Source organism: Centrocercus urophasianus, unplaced genomic scaffold, assembly GCF_019232065.1.
Source record: "Centrocercus urophasianus isolate 14NV4802_14NV808 unplaced genomic scaffold, USGS_Curo_1.0 seq_15, whole genome shotgun sequence".
In the NCBI taxonomy this organism is placed as follows: domain Eukaryota; kingdom Metazoa; phylum Chordata; class Aves; order Galliformes; family Phasianidae; genus Centrocercus; species Centrocercus urophasianus.
In genome coordinates this window covers 26,698,268-26,716,307 of record NW_024884697.1, presented here as the reverse complement: position 1 = coordinate 26,716,307, position 18,040 = coordinate 26,698,268, and the positions used below count along the sequence as shown (strand labels likewise).

The following is an 18,040-nucleotide window of genomic DNA, read 5'->3' as shown; positions in this document are numbered from 1 at the left end:
GAAAACATAAGGTTAATAGAATCTTATGGTATTTAACATCTAATGTTAAATAACTTTTAAAAAAAGACCATTGAAAAATAAAGCAAATAATATCCTGCTTTTTAAAAGAGTAGCAGTTACTTTGGGAAGCATTTAGGGTAACAGGTCATTAAGGCCTACATCTAGCTTTTCTCACCTGAACCTATCTGGCATAAAAAGTTGTATGCAGAGGGCCATTTATGTCCACTCAGGTCCCATTGGCTCAAACCACCCTACAAAGAAATTTATAGGCTTGGTGAGTGCTTCTAAAAATACAGAACCTTTCTGCTATCCTCAATAAACTCCCTAAAAAAATGAAAATATCTTTTATTTTCCCCCAACTTTAAAGATATCTATGCCAAAAAATAGCATTCTTAGTATTAATACTGGGAATTTTTGTGAAATTTGACTAGTTTTGTCAAGATTTGTAAATCATGCTGCTTGATCCTCACTTACTTAACTAACAAAATTCTCCAGATGCAGAATGCAACTGACAGGGAACGCAGCCACTTGACTGCAGAGGAACACATTAAATCCAATCCTACACTGAACTGATGTTGGGTGAGGACAACTGAATATAGGAAAGTACCTAGAAGTTCCTGAAGAACTCTAATCATTGCACATCAAAATTCTAAGTCTTCAGGGTTGGCATGCTAACAGGATAAGCAGTAAGTATTTTAAAAAATTCATTTTCCTCAAAATAGATTATCAGTACATTTCCAACACATTCATGTCCTGTGCACTAGGAACAGTTCATAGTATCAATAAAGTGGACCAAATTTTTAATCTCATAATTAATTTTTCAAAGAATAAGTTATAGAAAAACAGTGCACTCCTACTTTTACAGCAATTTGCTCTGCAAAATGTTGCTTTCAGTGTATTATTAAATGATCTATAAATTTATACATTAGGTTGCATGACCATCAAAGCTGAGTAGAAAGCATCACTGAATATTTACAACTTTCCTCTTTAATCATAAAACAGTCACTATCTTAGGATAATTCCTTCCATTTGAGTAGAATATTCCAACATTCCAAAAAGAGGAGAACGATCTGTTCATTCTAATAATGCTATCTTAGGAGAAAAAAAACAACAAAAAAAAAAACCAAAAAAAAAAACGACTAAACAAAACTAAATGAAATGAAAGGACACAGCATTTATTGAAGAAAAATTTAATAGGGTCAAAGTATACAAAAGCTATCAATGAACACTAGACAGAAAAAGACTAAAGAGTAATGGTGGCTCCACTGGACAATGTATAATACATACCTCTTTACTCATGTGAAAGAGAATCAGGACAATTTTTTCTTTTTTAAACAACTGCTTCATAATCGTCCATTCTACACAGTTATGAAAATCCATTCTAATGCTACTGTCCCAAATGCAAAACCTGCATGTCTCAGGAAAGCCTCACCTGGAAAAGCTTGACTCATTTTTACTGATTCACCTCATACACTTTAACGAGACAGGCTTTGTTTTTCTTTTAAAACTCACTTGCAAGTCACATTTTATGGGCAACTGTCTACCAGCTAAGATTTGCAGAGGTTGATGTAACATTTTAAAGAACATTTGCTTTTCACACAGTTTGCATTAAATACTTAAAATATCATGACTGAAACAGAAGTTAATTTGTACAAAAGGACAGTCAGAGAAGCTAAAAAGATACTTAAGAGCAACCATTCAAAGCCTTCACTGTATCATAGTCACTTCAAGTGTTGTGAAGCAGTTTTCTACGATCTTGAGCTTTTCTTCAGAAAGCAGGTTTTCTTGCTTCAATTGTCCAATAAGAGCTTCCAAGGACCTGAGTCTCCCCAGAGTTTTTACCTCCTGCATTTCAAGTAGAGTTATCTTAGAGTGGAGCTTTGAAATTTTTTGCCAGAGATGCTCTCTGTCTACGTCTTGTTTGCAGTATGAGTGCTCAGTTTGTAATATTTCAATTCCATTATAGGCATTCATATGCAGAGAATTATCTGTGTCTGCTTCTTCTGTGTCAAGAAATTCTTGTTTAACAGGCAAGAAAGATCTGTTTATTATTTCAGGCTCTTTTGAACTCTCAGCTGGCACAATGATAGCAATGACAGATTCCTCGCTTCCATTGAGTTGTTCAAAAGTTTCTGTGACTGTACTGACCAAAACTGCATTTTCAGTTGTTGGTTGCACTTCAACAGAACAGCCTACAACATGAGAGTTTGGATTTTCAAGTGAATAGTCAGTAACTGAACCCAAAGTATTTTTCAGTTTCACAGATGAATTCAAGTAGTCAGGGTCTGAAAACTGCAAGACTGTAGCTGTACAATTTACTGGAACTTCTACAGAAGCATGAACATCAGTAGCTTCCACATTCTGGTCTGCTGCTGCCATTAAAACAGGCTCAGGTTGAAGTATACACTGCTGAGATGAATTACCAAGAACGATACTGTCTGTTTCAAAGTCTTCTCTGTTTTCAAGTTGTAGTTTCTGTACTTGTAAAGATTTACTCAATACAGTTGAGCAAATTACTTCTTTTTTATCTGGGTCTTCTGCAGTTGCAGAACTTTTCTTTGGTGTACAAAGTTCAAGTGATAACGGTACTTTCTTAGACTCAACATTTTTAGTGGTTTCTTCCAGGACTTCTCTCTTTATCTCTTGTGGGCTGTTTTGAGAAGAGTCTTTTTCCTGAAGGAGAAAAAAAAAAAATCACAAAAAATTACACCATGTAACTAGAAAAACACCCCAGACTGATTACCATTCCTTATTACAACTGAAACACTGTATTAAATACACATGTATTAAAGATCCATAAAGGTGCAACAAAGTTGTTTCAGCAACTATTTTTTAGTCAGGCAGTCTACCTCAGGGAGAACTTACGAATAGCAGAAGAAAAGATAAAAACTCACAGAACAGTAAGCTATATCACCACATGATTAGATTTAAGATCAGTATCCAAACAAGCTTTTTAAAGGCAGTCACTGAAACAAAAATATTCAGTATATTTTTTCACAGCTCTGTCACAGGACAGATGAAACAGCCTTTGTAGCATATCTTCAGTAGCCTACAAGTGCTTGAGAGGCTATTAACAGGAATAAGAAACATGGAGTTTGAAAATAAAATATTCTGTAGTCAGTAAATATGTATAGTTTGTTAATAGAAGGCTTTAAAAGAGCATTTGATTATAAGGAATAATTACACAGTAAATATAATAGTCTCATAGGAAATTATTTTCTTCCTAAAGGAAATATTTCTTCAATTTCCAGTTATAAAACAATACTGAACCTCTAGTCAAAGCAGCTGTTTTTCCTTTACAGTATGGAATTACATGCTAGTTTTGTGTCAGTTTCATTAACAAAATATTTTGATGGAGAGACTTTTATTTTTAAAACAAACTGTGATTATATTAAAGATAACTAGAACATATTATTGCAGAAACAGTTGGTTAGATTTCTGCTATCGTAAAAAAGATAGGAAAACATTACCTCGTCATCCGGGGAAGAGAAAATTGTTGGTACAGCTGTGTGTTTCAAGTATCTTATACCCCATCGCACATCAAGGGAATCAGGGGTAAAATGATCACTGCACAGAAGCTGGTGCTTACTCGGAGTCCACGCATCGCGTTTCATGTTCCGCAACCATTTCTCAAGCCTCTCTTTATCATGAAGTGGAAATCTTTTTTAAAACAGTTGGGGGGGGAAGCAAAAAAATGTTATTTTTTAGAAGTTTCTTTATGTTAAAAAGAAACCAAAGAGCATCTTATTATTTCTTACAAGACTGTCCTTCCTTATTTGAATTCCGTTCAGAGAATTCAATTCCTTCTTTCTCATTTTAATCCAGCTCCTCCCTCCCTCAGAAAATATTGTCACTTACATGTTAATCCACTATTCAACCAAATGATTTCTGGTGGATATCAGCTCAAGAGTCCAGCAGAATTTCTATTGTTTTCTCCTGGTCAAGGACTACAGACCTTTAGGCTAGTGTGTTCAAACCTCTCAAGTCTGTAATGCTTGCTCAAAAAGTTCTCCTGATGCCAGGAAATACTCATTTCATTAAGAAAATGTAAGATCTAGTCCTTACTCTAATAGTACTATTTGTGGAGCTTTTATTTTTTTAATCTTACTGTACAAGTTAAGCATAAAAAACTTCAGGGTTTTTTGTTTTGTTTTGTTTAATGAAGTACTGCTTAGTGTACATCATACTTACGACTGTTGAATCACTTAGAAGTGTGAATATTTCCACTGCAGGATTTAACTTTTGTTAAAGACATAAATACACACCAAAACAAAATATTTCTCCATGATGTTTCAGAACTTCAGATTTCTCACAGTGTTCAGTATCCAATGTTGTGTAATCCATAACTAGCTTTGCAACCATCTAACCTACTTGAAAATGAAGACTATACAGTGTTATTGAAATATGTATATAAAAAAATTGATTTTGAAAGTATATGCAAGCAGTCAAATTATGTGGGAAAGAGAACTAAATTAAAACAAAGTGAGCAAAGATGTGTAGTTTACTCAATGAATAACAATACACAAAAGTTAAAGAGAAACTAAATGCTTGTTATGATGTGTGAAAAGCCAGATTATTATGGTAATGGCAATACAAACATCCAGAACACTATGAGCTCTTGTACCAATCCCCAGCCATGGGCAGGATTGCTAGGCACTAGACCAGGAAGCCCAATGTCCCACCCAACCTGGCCTTGAACACCTCCAGAGATGGGGTATCCACAACCTCTCCAGGCAACCTGTTTCAGCACCTCACCATCCTCTGAATGAAAAATTTTCCCCTGACATCTAATCAAAATCACTCCTCTTCTAGTTCAAAGCCATTCCTCCTTGTACTTCCACTATCTACCAATGTAAAAAGTTGATTACCTCTATTTATAATTTCCCTTTACTGGAAGACCACAAGGTCTCCCCAGAGCCTTCTCTTCTCCAGGCTGAACAAGACCAGCTCCCTCAGTCTGACTTCATAGGAGTGGTGCTCCAGCCCTATGATAATCTTTGTGCCCTTCTCTGGATCCACTCCAAGAGATATTTCTTGTGCTGGGGCCCCAAGCCTGGACACAGTACTCCACATGGGGTTTCACAGGGGCAGAGTAGAGAGGGACAATAACCTCCCTCTCCCTGCTCTTCTGATGCAGTCCAGGATTCAATTGGCCTTCTAAGCTGTGAGTACACACTGCTGGCAGATGTTAGGTTTTTCATCTTTCCACAATCCCTAAGTCTTCCACAGCAGAGCTGTCATGAATAATAACAGTAAAAAACAAAAACAAAAAAAAGAAAGAAAAACCTATGCTTTTGAATAAATTATATCATAAGTGACAAATTTATTGGGTCATCAAATCTGACCTGACTGTAACCATAGGACGTAAAGAGAATCAGATACTGGCAGTGTGAAGGACAACATCCACATGTTAACAAGTGCCTGTAGCTTCATTAAAGCAGTTATACTATCTAAATAGATGATTTGTCCTTTTAATTAGCAACCAATTCTTTTAGTAGTATTTATTACCGTACATAAATACACCACAGTAACATTAACCCAAATTCAGTGTGCAAAAAAATTGTTCATAAGTAAGGTGCTCACACAAAGCTGAAGAGAGAACATAGAGCGGCAAGAGGTTACGTGCCACACAAATGCTATGAAAGGTCAACTTTTGGCAAACCCTTGAACTTCTGAGCCTGTAGGTTTCCTCAATAGTCACACATGGCAATAAGTCCCCTCTGCAGATCCAAAAATGTCCTAAAACTCCAAATTTAGCTGATTTTGAGAGAAAGATATCTGAGATTTACGGGATAAATGTGCAGTTCTTCTTACTCCATCTCTTACCCCATCTTTCATATTTGTTGCCATTTAAATTTCCAAGTTACCAAGAACAGAGAGCAAACTGTCGATCCATTTGGCTCAGAGTATATGCAGGAATGCACAGAACAGTGCTAGCAAAATCTACATAACCTCTCAAGCACAGGTGAGAGGCTTGGTCTTTTCAAATTCTGCTTAGATTGTGTGCACCCAGTAGCAACACTACATACATTATACAGCATGTTTCATGAGTAACAGAGTTTAGCCCAGGATGGTTCTACATAGTCCAAATAAGTTTCTCAGAAAGAGGATGACGTCTTTCAGCTGAAGGTGACGTCACCAAGCACAGCCTCTCAAGAAGGCCTTGAGAGCATTTGATTCCTTTGCCAGAACCATAGCAACACAGCATCCACTGCCTTCTGTACCATCAGGCAGCTTCAGATCGAGAAACAAACAAACAAAAAACCCGCAGTGAGAGATGAGGTCTGACAGCAAAATTTGTTATTTTAGCCAAAGAGTAACTTTACCAGAACTTGCTCTTGCTCTCAATGCCCCCTTGCCCCATCATCAGAACCTGTTTTCTGTTGTGAATGAGTCTCAGCACCTCTTCTGCAGGACTGTGTTACTCATAACACAGCACAATTCAATGGCTGCATAAAACAGCTGTGTATTTGAAATCATCTTTGTATTGATGGCATACATTTGAATACAAATATGTACCATAATTCAAACTTGTTCTGATTATCCATGTGGCACTCACATTCCCTAAAGCAATATAAATGATTTATTTCCACTCATTTTCATGATCATTTTATGGTGATAACATGTACTGCTGTATCACGTGCTATATACATTCAAGGTTACCTAGTTTCCTTCAATTGAAACTAAAGCCCTTTTCAAAGCTGTCTTCCTGTGGGTATTCCTACATGGCCCTCCTCATCCTGGAATAACAATGACTGCAACAAACTTACAAGTCAGAATCATAGAATCCTTAAAGTTGGAAGGGACCTTTAAAGATCGACTAGTCCAGCTCCCCTGCAATGAACAGGGACACCACAGCTAGATCGGGTTGCCCAGGGCCTGATTCAGCCTTGCCTTGAAAGTCTCCAGGGATGGAGACTTTCATCTCCACATCTCTGGGCAATCTGTTCCAGTGCCTTACCACCCTCACCGTAGATGACTTCTTCCTTATATATAACTTAAATTTACCTTCCTTAAGCTTGAAACCATTTCTCCTTGCTCTATCACAGCAGACCCTGAATTAGTTTAAAGTAGCCCTGCTGAAAGAGATTGGGGGTCTTTGTTGACAGTAAATTGAACATGAATCAACAGTGTGCTTAGGTTTCTTCAGCCTAGAGAAGAGCAGACTGAGGGGAAGCCTAATGACAACCTACAGTTTCCTCAGGAAGGGAGCAGAGGGGCAGGGGCTGATCTCTGCTCTCTGTGACAGCACAGGGCTCAATGGAACAGCATGGTGCTGCATCAGAGGAGGCTCAGTTTGGGGATTAGGAAAAAGTTCTTCACCACAGGGCACTGGGCATGGAACAGGCTGTGCCCAGGGCAGTAATCGTGTCACTGGGCTGCCAGAGTTCACGAAGTATCTGGACAGCACTGTTAGATATATACTCTGATTTTTGGGTGGTCCTGTGAGGAGCCAACAGTCAGACTCAAACATTCCTATGGGTCTTTTCCAACTTGGGATATTCTAAAACTTAGAGAGTCATATCAAAACAAGCTTTTCCAGTTGACTGTGAAATCGATTTCTCGATCTATATTTTTTAAATGCTAGAAAATTCCCCGTACAAACAGCTGCTCACTGCATTTTCCTTCAGCAGAAACGCACCAACATTTTGCTACACCCCCCCCCCCCTCCCCCCCCCCAGGGCTGACGCCGGTGCGCTGAGCTCTGGGACCGATACCAGCACGGAGTTGTTTTGATAAGCAGGCTGGTGAGCCTGCAGGCAGCCCAGCGGCCTCCATCCGCCCACCGAGGCTCCTGGCTGCAGCGCAGACCAGACAGCGATTGTAGCGGTGGCGCTTCCCGCGAAGGACGGGACTCGCTCGCAGCCAGGCTCGGGGCTGCCCCCAGCTCCCCCCGCTCAGCCCACGCCTCCGGCATCGCGGCTCCCGTCGAAGCATCCCCAGAGCGAGGAGAACCGAACCGCGCGGCGGCGGCGCAGATGGCACTTTGACACCTTCCCCTCATCCTTTCAGCCCCGGTCTGTAAGCACGAGCGCCGCCTCCCGCGGCCCCGCTCTGTTTCTCGCTCTCCCGAGGGTCGGGCCTCACCCAGCGATGCCCACCCGCAGTTCGCCACCTCCGGGGGCGGCTCAGCGATCCCCGTCCCCCTACGCGCTTACTCACGGGTAGAAGCTGAGTTTGCGTTGGTCCCTGGCGCTCTGCCCGCCGCGGTTCTTGCAGCAGGACGCGGCACAATACCGAGGCATGGCGGCGCGGCCGGACGGGGCCCGGAACCGTCCGGGCGGCGGCGGGGGTGGCGGGGGCGCCGGTCACGGGGACGACGGCCACCGCTCCCGCCCCTCGTGCCGGGGGACGCCCCGCCCGGCAAGGCCCCGCGTCACGTGGCGCCGGTGGGCCAATGGCGGAGCGCTTCGTGTAGGAACGGCCGATGGGGCGAGTAGGGATGCACTGCGCGCGCGCTGGCGGCTGTTGGGCGGGAGTGGCGCGAGACGCTGCGGGGCAGCGGCCTCAGTGCGGGCTGCGCTGAGGCAAGGCGAGGTGAGGGGCGACGGGGCTGCAGCTGGAGGGCTGGGAGGAGGCGAAGCGGGTGGCGGTGCGCGGAGGGAGCGGAAGGGTTACGAGGCGCTGAGGGGGCGGTGCGGGGTCGCCGGGCCTCCTGCGGTGGGTTTGTTCGCTCCTCTGGGCTGCGGCTCCTCGGTAGGCCCGCCCGCTGTAGCCCGGCTTGGGGCAGCGTCCCGCCGCGCTCTGTTACCCTCAACTCAGGGTCTGCCTGCGGGCGGGAGGGAGAGAGGCTGGGAGAATCCGATTGCAGGGGGCTGCAGGAGGGCTGTGCTGGCCGCGGGGCGGGCTGAATCATCGCGTTACTCCGAATGGCAGCCACGGGGAAACTTGGGGAACTTTCTTGCCGGTAACAAATCGCTTGCGAAGGTAGTAACGCGAAATGAAACTCGCGCTGTACGTAGTCAGAGCAGTGATGTGTGGGGTTTATGAGCGTGCGAGACTTGACGAGCGTTGAAATAAATGGGGAGCTGGCGTTGAGAGCTGGAAGGGGCTGCTCTATTTTCTGCGTGTGACAAACGCTGCCTGCCGTGCCTGGATGAAACCCGCACTACTGATGAACTGATAACCAATTGAGCACTGTCATGTCTTCAGTGCTTCTGATAGACGTTACTGTGCTTTTTGCACCGAGCTGAATAGCAGTTGAGATCTGTAACTACTTATCTAATAGAGTGAAGTGCTTAATCCGTGTTCATAAAACCTCCCATTTTGTTGCTAGATGTACCCAAATAAAATCTGGCTCCTAATAGTGTTCTGCACGGTAGCTGTGGGGGGCTGTTCTGTTGAATAAGCTTAATGCCAGGCAGCTTGTGGAACTTATTTGAGAATTCATAATTACTGGAGAAAGCCTAGAAAGTGAAACATTTCCCTTTGCTGGGGAAACTGAGGGAGAAGAAACATGCGGAGTAAGTATTTAAAGGAGACTTCATTATGAAAGCAGTTGTGAAAATAGTGGGAAGTCAAACCTGGCCTTTAGTTTTGTCTTAACTGGCAATAGCACCACTGAGATGCTGGCTGCATATCAAACAGCTGTTCTCTGGGGGAAAGAAATCCAATATCTTTGATTAATTCAAAATATGTTATCTAAATACAGGACTTAGGATAAAACGCTGTTTACGTTTGAGTTCCATTTATATTTGATTTTCATTTGTTGTATCGCTTCATTTGAGCCTCTCTTTTTTCTTTCTGGCTTAAAAGATTTGAGAGGTTTCCAGGAGCATCTTCTTGAATGCGAAGAAATTTTTGATTGACTTCACAAATTAATGGGGAAAAAGCCCATACAAAATTAAGTAGAACTAGGAGCAATGGAGCATAGAATGGCATTGCCAAAATCCTAAAGTAAAACAGTAGTGAAAGAGAAACCTAAGTATAATTCTTATAAAGAGTAATATAAAAGGAGAGGCTTGTGCAGAGCAAAAAACTAGTGAGTGACTTGATGTTCTCGGACTGGAAATCATGGGTTCTGAGAGAGTTTGTCCTTAATGAAGAAGGTAGACAACTCTTCAGCTCCATTTAGTGTTTAATAGTAGAAGCAGGGAGGTCAGCCACCTCCCTGCCATTCCAGGAGAATGGAGCAGCATGTCTTTGTTTCCTCATATTCCTCACATTGTGCATACATAATTGGTCTCTGCATACATAATTGGTCTCTGGCACACTAAGAAGACAAATCTGTATGTGCAAAGCAGAAGGAAAGCACAGAAGGTGGGGAGGGATGGATGTGTGTGTAGGTCTTGATGTCCAGGTGGGAAAGTTTCAGATGAGTGAACTGGTGGGAAAGAATATGTGGAAAAATGTGGGAAGCTTCTTGTGCTGAAAATCTGTCTGGTGTCATGCAAGAAGAGTAAGGCAAAGAGCTGCCCATTTGGTGTCTAGATATACTGATGAAAATACAATTTGTTTCGACTGCTACTCCATAACACTTGATATCATGCAGGCTGCTAGCCAAATAAATGCTTAAGAGGGCATGGGTACGTTAATCTTCCATGAGCTTTTTGCTCTGACCTCACTGCATTCATTTTAGCCCCTCGACCTATCTCTTAGAAACGTGTTTTTTTAATGTTTTTTGTGCTTGTATATGAATTTAGTTTAGAGGGACTTCCTATTTAAAGGCTCAGTTGTCTCATTTACCTGATACGCATTGTTTAAAAGACTTTGAAGAACAAATGTTTGAGTTGTGTACCAGCTAAAGTTAAAGCATGCTAGCTTTTGTGATGCTCAGACTGTAAGATTTGCTTATTAAGCTTTCAGCAAATGGCAGCATATTTTGCCTTGTGTAGAGAACTGCTTTTTGAGTTCAGTTAATGCATTGAGAATTGGGTGTGTAAACCTATTTATGCAGTGATATTTATCAGATAAATTCCTTTTATCAAAGGTTTGATAGGTGTTTTTATTTCAAGCACAGTCTATTATGAAAGCAAATTAAATCCAGCTTATTGTAAGCAGTGGAAGAAGTTTTTTATCTATTTGTCTGAACTCTGTACTCTAAATGAGTGTTCTGCTTTTATTGTGTTCGACATAGGCCAGTTAAATGACCTGAAGTTGAGCATTAGTGTCTAACAATCTTGGTTTAAAGTTGATTTTTAGTCCTGCTGTGTTTTCAGATTCTTATTGTTGCTCAAGCTCATCAGTGAATTGTTCTGCCAGTATATTCAGTATATTTTGAAAATTGCACTGTAATTCAGAGCCACTGCGTTTATGATCCTAGTACTCAAGATTTAGTTTGATGTTAGTCCAGGTATGTCAGCATAAACTGTTTGTTGTTGCAGTGAAAGGCATTGTGAATTTAATTCATAGTCCAGTTTCTAGCTGTTGAGGGAATGCATAGGTAATGTTTTAAAAACAAAAACAACAAACAAACAAACAAAAAAACCAGCAAAGCATAGCAGTAATCTGTGATAGATGTGGAATATGAATTTGCAGGATTTCCATTCGTGTATTTTTTTGATTATAAAGCTAAAGGATAGAACTTTTTAACCTGTATGAAAAAACTTGTTTACATATCTGTCTGAGTGACTCATGAAAAATGCATGTCATACTCTTTCAGCTTATAGTTATACCTTTTCTTTAAGTTGCTGTGGAACCTGAAATAACTTGTTTGAGTATGTTTATTTTTTCTTTCTAGAAACCACAGAAATGGCAACTATGCAATCTATCTTCACATTTGCTCTCTGCATTTTGATGATAACTGAGCTAATACTGGCTACAGAGAGCTATTACGATATCTTAGGAGTTCCGAAAAATGCATCTGACCGCCAGATCAAGAAGGCGTTTCACAAACTGGCGATGAAATACCACCCAGATAAAAATAAGAGTCCTGGTGCGGAAGCAAAATTTAGAGAAATTGCTGAAGGTAACGTATACTAACCTTAATCTTAAAATAACTGGACACATGGCTTGTATATTGACTTTTTACGTGGGGAGATGGTGATAGGACAGAGGGAGAGTGGTTTTAAACTGTAAGAGAGGGAGATCTAGGTTAGATGGTATGGCAGTTTTTTGTTTTTTACTGAGAGAGTGGTAAGGTACTGGAACAGGTTGCCCAGAAAACTGTGGATGCCCCATCCCTGGAGGTGTTCAAGGCCAGGATGGATGGGGCTCTAGGCAGTCTAATCTGGTAGCAGCCCTATCCATGATGAGGGGGTGGAACTGGGTGATCCTTGAGTCCCTTCTGACATAAGCTGTTCTGTTATTCTGTTCAGTAATTATATCTATAAACAAATACATTAACTTAAGTATACTGCTTTAGTGTATAAGATAAGAAAAATGTATATATTTTTACTTTTTGTGGTGGCAAATGTCACGTGTCAGTATTTGACTCATGTCTGTTTTTGTATGTAGGCAGGCCTCTTAAGCAGTTTATGCATTTCTGCCTACTGAACTTCTAGGCTGAAGTCTCTTTTCACAAGAGTATGTGGGAGCAGGACAACTTTAGCCCTAGGAGTTTACTTCAGTGACTGTACCTTTGATCTGCCTGATAAGATCCAGCTCAGGATTACTAGGGCTTCAAGAAGAAACAAAAAAAAACTTCAGAAAAGCTCTCTGGTGGCTTGTGGTGGAAATACAAGAGACATTAGGCGCAGGAGTTTCGTTGTGGCTACAAGGCGAAGCTTTCTTTGCCTAGGGGGTGGGCAGCGCTTGGAACAGGTTGCCCAGACAGTCTGTGCACATTCCATCCTTGCAGACTTTTCAGGAATGAGAAGATAAAGCTCTGAGGAACTAGATTGATCTCATAACTGACTTAATTGAGCAGAGCAGTAAACAAGAGGTCACTTCCAACCTGAACTATCCTAAGAATGCACCTTTCATGAGTGTTCTGTGATGAAAATACATTGGTGGAAGTGAATAACCAAGAACATGACAAGGTTTGTTGAAGAATAAGATGTTCTCACTTATGCTCCCAGTAGGTTTTTATCACATCCATCCATCTTGTGTGTTTCTCTCAACTGTGAGCTTTATCTTCTTGTCTACAGAACAGTTACTTTGAGAGAGGGGTAATAATGTAGTTAAAAGAAGGGGTGGTCTTTTTAGAAACGGCAGCTGTTACAGTGCTAAAGGAGGAAGTGGGAGTTCTAAGTATGTGTTAAGCTGTGTAGAAAAATTGGGAAACCCTTGACAGGTAAGAAAGTGGTAGTGCTCCAAATGCATATTCTAATTACAAGGAGTATTTTATATGTCAGTTTCTGCCTTGAAACAGCTGTAGCTGTAGTTTTGGACCAAGGAACAGATGGAAATCTAGTTCCATTTTGGTTATACCCAATCAAAAAATGTGGGTTTATTGTTAAGCTTCTGAAATGTTGAGAGTTTAGACAAATAAGTAATTCATTTCCTTTGTTTTACTTTTGCCCTTAATGTTTAGCTTATCACTTCTGAGTCCTGCATAGCTAGTACTTTCTGTCTGCAAGTAGCTTTGCAGATACTGCACTGTTTCTGTGATAAGAGTGCAGCAGGCAATTTACTTGTTCAGGGAGAGCTTCTAGCACATCCTCTTACCTTCAGTCTTTTGCATTGCCATATCTTGCTGCTGTTTTCTTTCAAATATAAGCAATAATCTTTATTGCTAGCTAAACAGTGTTTTGTGAATTAAAAATTTTGAGGCTGTAATCTGCCATCACAGTATAACTATTAGTATAAGTAAATAGCTGTAATTAATTTGAAACAACTGATTTTGGATTGTAGGAAGTTAAATATTAATCTTGATTGGACTTGAGCATTCAATTAAAGTCTAGCTTGGAGAATATCTCATTGCAGGAGGGGGGAAAGGCCGTTCTGTGTGTTTGGTTGTAGTCTTCATGTGCATGCAATTGACATTTTAAAACGTTTTTTTCTTTTGAATTGGAAATAGCATATGAAACATTATCAGATGAGAATAAACGAAGAGAATATGATCAATTTGGCCGTCATGGAGGACAAGGAAGTAATGGAAGCCCATTTCATCAGTCATCATTCAACTTCAACTTTGATGATCTGTTCAAAGACTATGACCTGTTCAGTCAATACTCACGGTCGAAAAAGCACTTTGAAAATCACTTCCGAAGTCATCGGGAAGCTCACAATCGGCAAAGACGTTCTTTCCAGGAGTTCTCCTTTGGAGGTGGACTGTTTGATGATGTGTTTGAAAATATGGAAAAGATGTTTTCTTTTAGTGACTTTGAAAATGCACACCGACACGCAGTGCGAACTGACAACAGGTTCCATGGATCCAGCAAGCACTGCAGGACTGTCACTCAGAGACGAGGAAACATGGTTACTACATACACAGACTGTTCTGGACAATAATGTTTCCCTTTCTTTTCATCTCTTCTTCTTTTGATGCCTCCATAATTCTCCTTGGTTATGTGCTAATATGGAAAGAGATCTTTGAACTGTGTATTCTTAAAAACACTTAACTGCTATAAAGAATTTATAGATGGAACTAATTCTCAGAATAGAAACAACATGCAATTAAGAGCTAAACGCCTCAGTAACTACTTAAAAGAAGAGAGAAATAATCTTGCAACAGAGGAAATTTTGTATTTCAATTTAGTAAGCACTCAGTAAATTCATCATATGATATATTTTTTTTAATTTTAGAAATATAATATAATTGTATGCCAATTCAGGAATGTTTGAGTTACTGGTGCATGGATTTCTAGCAGTGGTGATACTTTATTCTGAAGTGCTGCTTTTTTTATTATGCCTTTCAGATTTTCGGTAGTGGTTTTTACTGAATGTGGACTTAGTCCACAAGTTCAACAATTTGCACAAAATAGCAGCGGAAATAAAACTGTGTCTTTGCAACTTTGTCCAGCATTGCAAATCTGTTAGAAACAAAGCATGTATATTCCAACTTAAAAACAAATGAAAATGGAAATATACTAAGATTGTTGATCACCTAGGAGAGCGATGTAGGTTGAGGATATGAATAACCCTTCACTTGCTTAAGGGCTGTTGATGTATGGAAGTTTGTGTATGCACATAGTATGTTTCTTACTCCACCTCTCCAAAACACAAATATCTCTTAAGATTCAGAAGAGCATATTGAATACAATCCTGCTTTATGCTTCTCATAATTATCATGTGTGCACTGTAGTTGCCATAGTTCCATTTGTTGAACTTAAGTTCTCCTTTGTGCTTTGGCAAACTTAAACAAATAAGCTTACTTTCAGATTCCCAGTGTTTCTGGAACAGTCTAAATAAGAAATAGATTGTGTTTGGATATATTTATTACCTGTCAGCAGAGATTATTCAGCTTTGTGATTTGAAAGGTAAACTCTTGGCATAAAGGAATAGTGAAACTGGAAGTTACAGTTCCCATATTCACCTAATACTTTGTGGTGCCGGTGTCTGATAACAGGCAGGGCTAACAGGTAACAACTTCAGTGCTATGGAAATCTGCAACCAGTATGAACTCCTTTTAAAAAAAAAAAAAAAAAAAAAAAAAAAAAACACAACTCTTAATACATATTAACTGAAGTTAATATGTATCAACCCAAAGTTTCTTTAGTAAGGTTATCACACACACGTTGCTATCTGTTGAAAATTATGAGGAGAATTTACCTTTCAAATGGATTGCATGAGCAAAATAAGTTTTTGAACAGCAGTGTTATAAATAGGCTTTGAATTCTTAAGATCTTTAAAGAAAAGTTTAACTCTTTGTTTCTTGAACTGATACTGAAAGTGAACTGATACTGAAAGCTGACTATTTGCTAGGTAATGTTAACCTTTCCCGCAAGGGTGCATATTATCACTTGTTCTGTTTTCACTCACTAAATACTTGGAATGGATTATTGCATTATATTAAGTGCTTTTCCATATTTTTTTTATTTATTAATGGACTAATACCTCATACATGGTCTTTATAAAAAGCCAGTAATTTGTGCAACATTATTGGAATGTGCAATATTATAGTTGGAAAAATGATGGGGTGTATGTGAATGTCTGTTATTTCCACTCTTTTTCTGTGCAAATAGATGTTTTAGTTTCCTCTGTGTAATTAATATGATTGAACTGAAAATTGTAATTCATGCAGATTTCTGACTCCATCAGTCCTGACTCCTAGTCAGTTTGTCTGATTTGTACCACATGGACATCCGACTGAACAAATTACTAACTGAGAGACCTGAGTTACTTTCTCACAGATACCTGCGTTTTTGTTTGTTCTTTTTGGTCACATGAATAAAAGACAGACAAGTTCTCTTAATTATGTGTCATGGGAAAGCAAGTAAATACATACTGTAATTCCTAGAGCTTCTAAAATTGACCTTTTTGCTTGCTTTGATCATCAAAGGTGACATCCAAAGGAGAACCTTACAGGTAGGACAGAAGCTCCCAGCGTTTATCTATCTCTAGCTTTCTGCAGTGGATATGTTTTAAGTAGATTCTAACTTAAGAGATTCAGGCAGGCTTTCCTCAGGCAGCTGTCTTCAGTTTGTGGCTATCAGAACGCAAGCTTGCAAAACATGTTGTGCATCTCACTCACTTGGAGCTCTTGCACATTCTTTTCCTATTTATAGTGTTTGCTTCATGGTAGGCTTGTTAACAGAAGTCCTCATATAACCTTCAGAAGTTTGAAATGATTGATTCTTGTCATCTTTGATATCTTGTGAGAAGACCCAGCTAAAGCTGTTTTTTTAATGTAAGAGTGAAAAGTACGAATCATAATTCTTGAGAAGGCGTTTATGCATATGCAGCTCTGAATAGTTGAGTTCTTAAAACTTTCAGGATAACTAGTATTTTTTTTTCCCTTTTTTCCCATTATACTTTTGAAACACAGTATCTAGTGGAGACAAAAAGTACTGTAAACTTGATTAGGGTGCCGTTACATTAAATGTGTGAAAATTGCTTGTGTGTGAAGGCCTTTTTTTTTTTTTTTTTTTTTTTTTTTTTCTTCCCCCCCTCCCCTTCCTCTTACAGTTGATTAAAGCTGGGTTAAAATGCATTATGTGGGGCATGTGTTGTATAGAACATCTTGACTGCTACATTTTCCCTAAGAATTGATAGGATGACTGGGAAAAGCAGCTGGAATTGAGAGAAATAGACAATTCTCTCTGGTCTGTTTGTTTTTTGTTTTGTTTTGTTTTGTTTTGTTTTGTTTTTTAGAGGTGTTGGGAGTTAGTTGGTGTTCAGGGATTATGTCTGTAAACCAAGCACACAGAAGAGCCTGTGCAGGAGGATCCTAATTTCTTTTGGGATGCCATAGGTATATCAGTTGAAAACCTCCGCCTTCAACTGTGGGATCTTTCCCTGATGTCTGTGCTGTCTACTCAGCTGAGCTATATGAGATTAGTACGACAGGCATGGGTTGATGCTGAAAAGCATAAATTCTGAAGGAGCACTGAGAATGCCGTCATGTTGATTCAGAAGCTGTCTGCATAACTGCTTGAAAGTTGTTGTGTTCTGGACCTAATACTTAGAAGGTGAAGTTGAAAGTCTTACAAAGCAGTGTGTCTCATTGGGCCGTATCTTGTTAGATTTGGCTTTCCTGGAATATAAACAAGTCTTCCATCTTGATATAGAACCAAATTGTTAGGACTGAATGTATTTTAAGACAAGAAAGTTTGTGTTGTTTTTATGCTAAAGGGTGATTGATTGTGTTTAGCTCACATTGAGATTGTCTCTTCCTGGTATTTGAAGCAAAAGCTTCATGTAGAATACTGTTCCACATGTGGAGCTCATTTCAGAAAAAATGCTGTTCAGAGCTCCATGTGACTTTGTTTGCTGATGTGGTTGAGCCTGACTGGCCTGCCCTTTAGTAGTGATTCACACAGATTCATGCTGTTAGCTATGTAGTGTAGGTGCCTGTGTGAGTTTTTTTGCCTTAGAGACCAAACAGGGCCAGGTATTTCTTGTGATGGCTACTTAACTTTGATATCAGTTGACAGCCACTTGTAGTGTGTCTGCATCAATTCTAAGCTAAGGCTATAACTCATCCTCGATTCCGGTTCAGTTTAAACAACTGCTTTTAAGTGATAAATTCTAAAGCTTTGGCACTGTGGAAAACAAC

At 39.9% G+C, this 18,040-nt stretch overlaps 2 protein-coding genes across 2 annotated transcripts; one reads left to right on the top strand and one right to left on the bottom strand.

The window, feature by feature from the left end:
* Positions 1–1,174: 1,174 nt before the first annotated feature.
* Positions 1,175–8,276, bottom strand: THAP5 (THAP domain containing 5). The gene is made up of 3 exons (XM_042816259.1): positions 8,164–8,276; positions 3,471–3,660; positions 1,175–2,673 (listed from the first exon to the last, which is right to left on the bottom strand). The coding sequence occupies exons 1-3, from the start codon at positions 8,244–8,246 to the stop codon at positions 1,708–1,710; spliced, it is 1,239 nt and encodes a 412-aa protein (XP_042672193.1). The 5' UTR covers positions 8,247–8,276; the 3' UTR covers positions 1,175–1,707.
* Positions 8,277–8,459: 183 nt separating this feature from the next.
* On the top strand, positions 8,460–16,878 carry DNAJB9 (DnaJ heat shock protein family (Hsp40) member B9). The gene is made up of 3 exons (XM_042816242.1): positions 8,460–8,538; positions 11,681–11,908; positions 13,901–16,878. The coding sequence occupies exons 2-3, from the start codon at positions 11,692–11,694 to the stop codon at positions 14,332–14,334; spliced, it is 651 nt and encodes a 216-aa protein (XP_042672176.1). The 5' UTR covers positions 8,460–8,538; positions 11,681–11,691; the 3' UTR covers positions 14,335–16,878.
* Positions 16,879–18,040: the final 1,162 nt, after the last annotated feature.

Excerpts from the sequence above, each read along its gene's own strand:
- THAP5 (XM_042816259.1), bottom strand. The coding sequence starts at position 8,246 with ATGCCTCGGTATTGTGCCGCGTCCTGCTGCAAGAACCGCGGCGGGCAG. Across the intron at positions 3,661-8,163 it reads CGCAAACTCAGCTTCTACCC|ATTTCCACTTCATGATAAAG; the intron begins GTGAGTAAGCGC and ends GTTTTAAAAAAG. Across the intron at positions 2,674-3,470 it reads TCTCTTCCCCGGATGACGAG|GAAAAAGACTCTTCTCAAAA; the intron begins GTAATGTTTTCC and ends TTTCTCCTTCAG.
- DNAJB9 (XM_042816242.1), top strand. The coding sequence starts at position 11,692 with ATGGCAACTATGCAATCTATCTTCACATTTGCTCTCTGCATTTTGATG. Across the intron at positions 11,909-13,900 it reads ATTTAGAGAAATTGCTGAAG|CATATGAAACATTATCAGAT; the intron begins GTAACGTATACT and ends AATTGGAAATAG.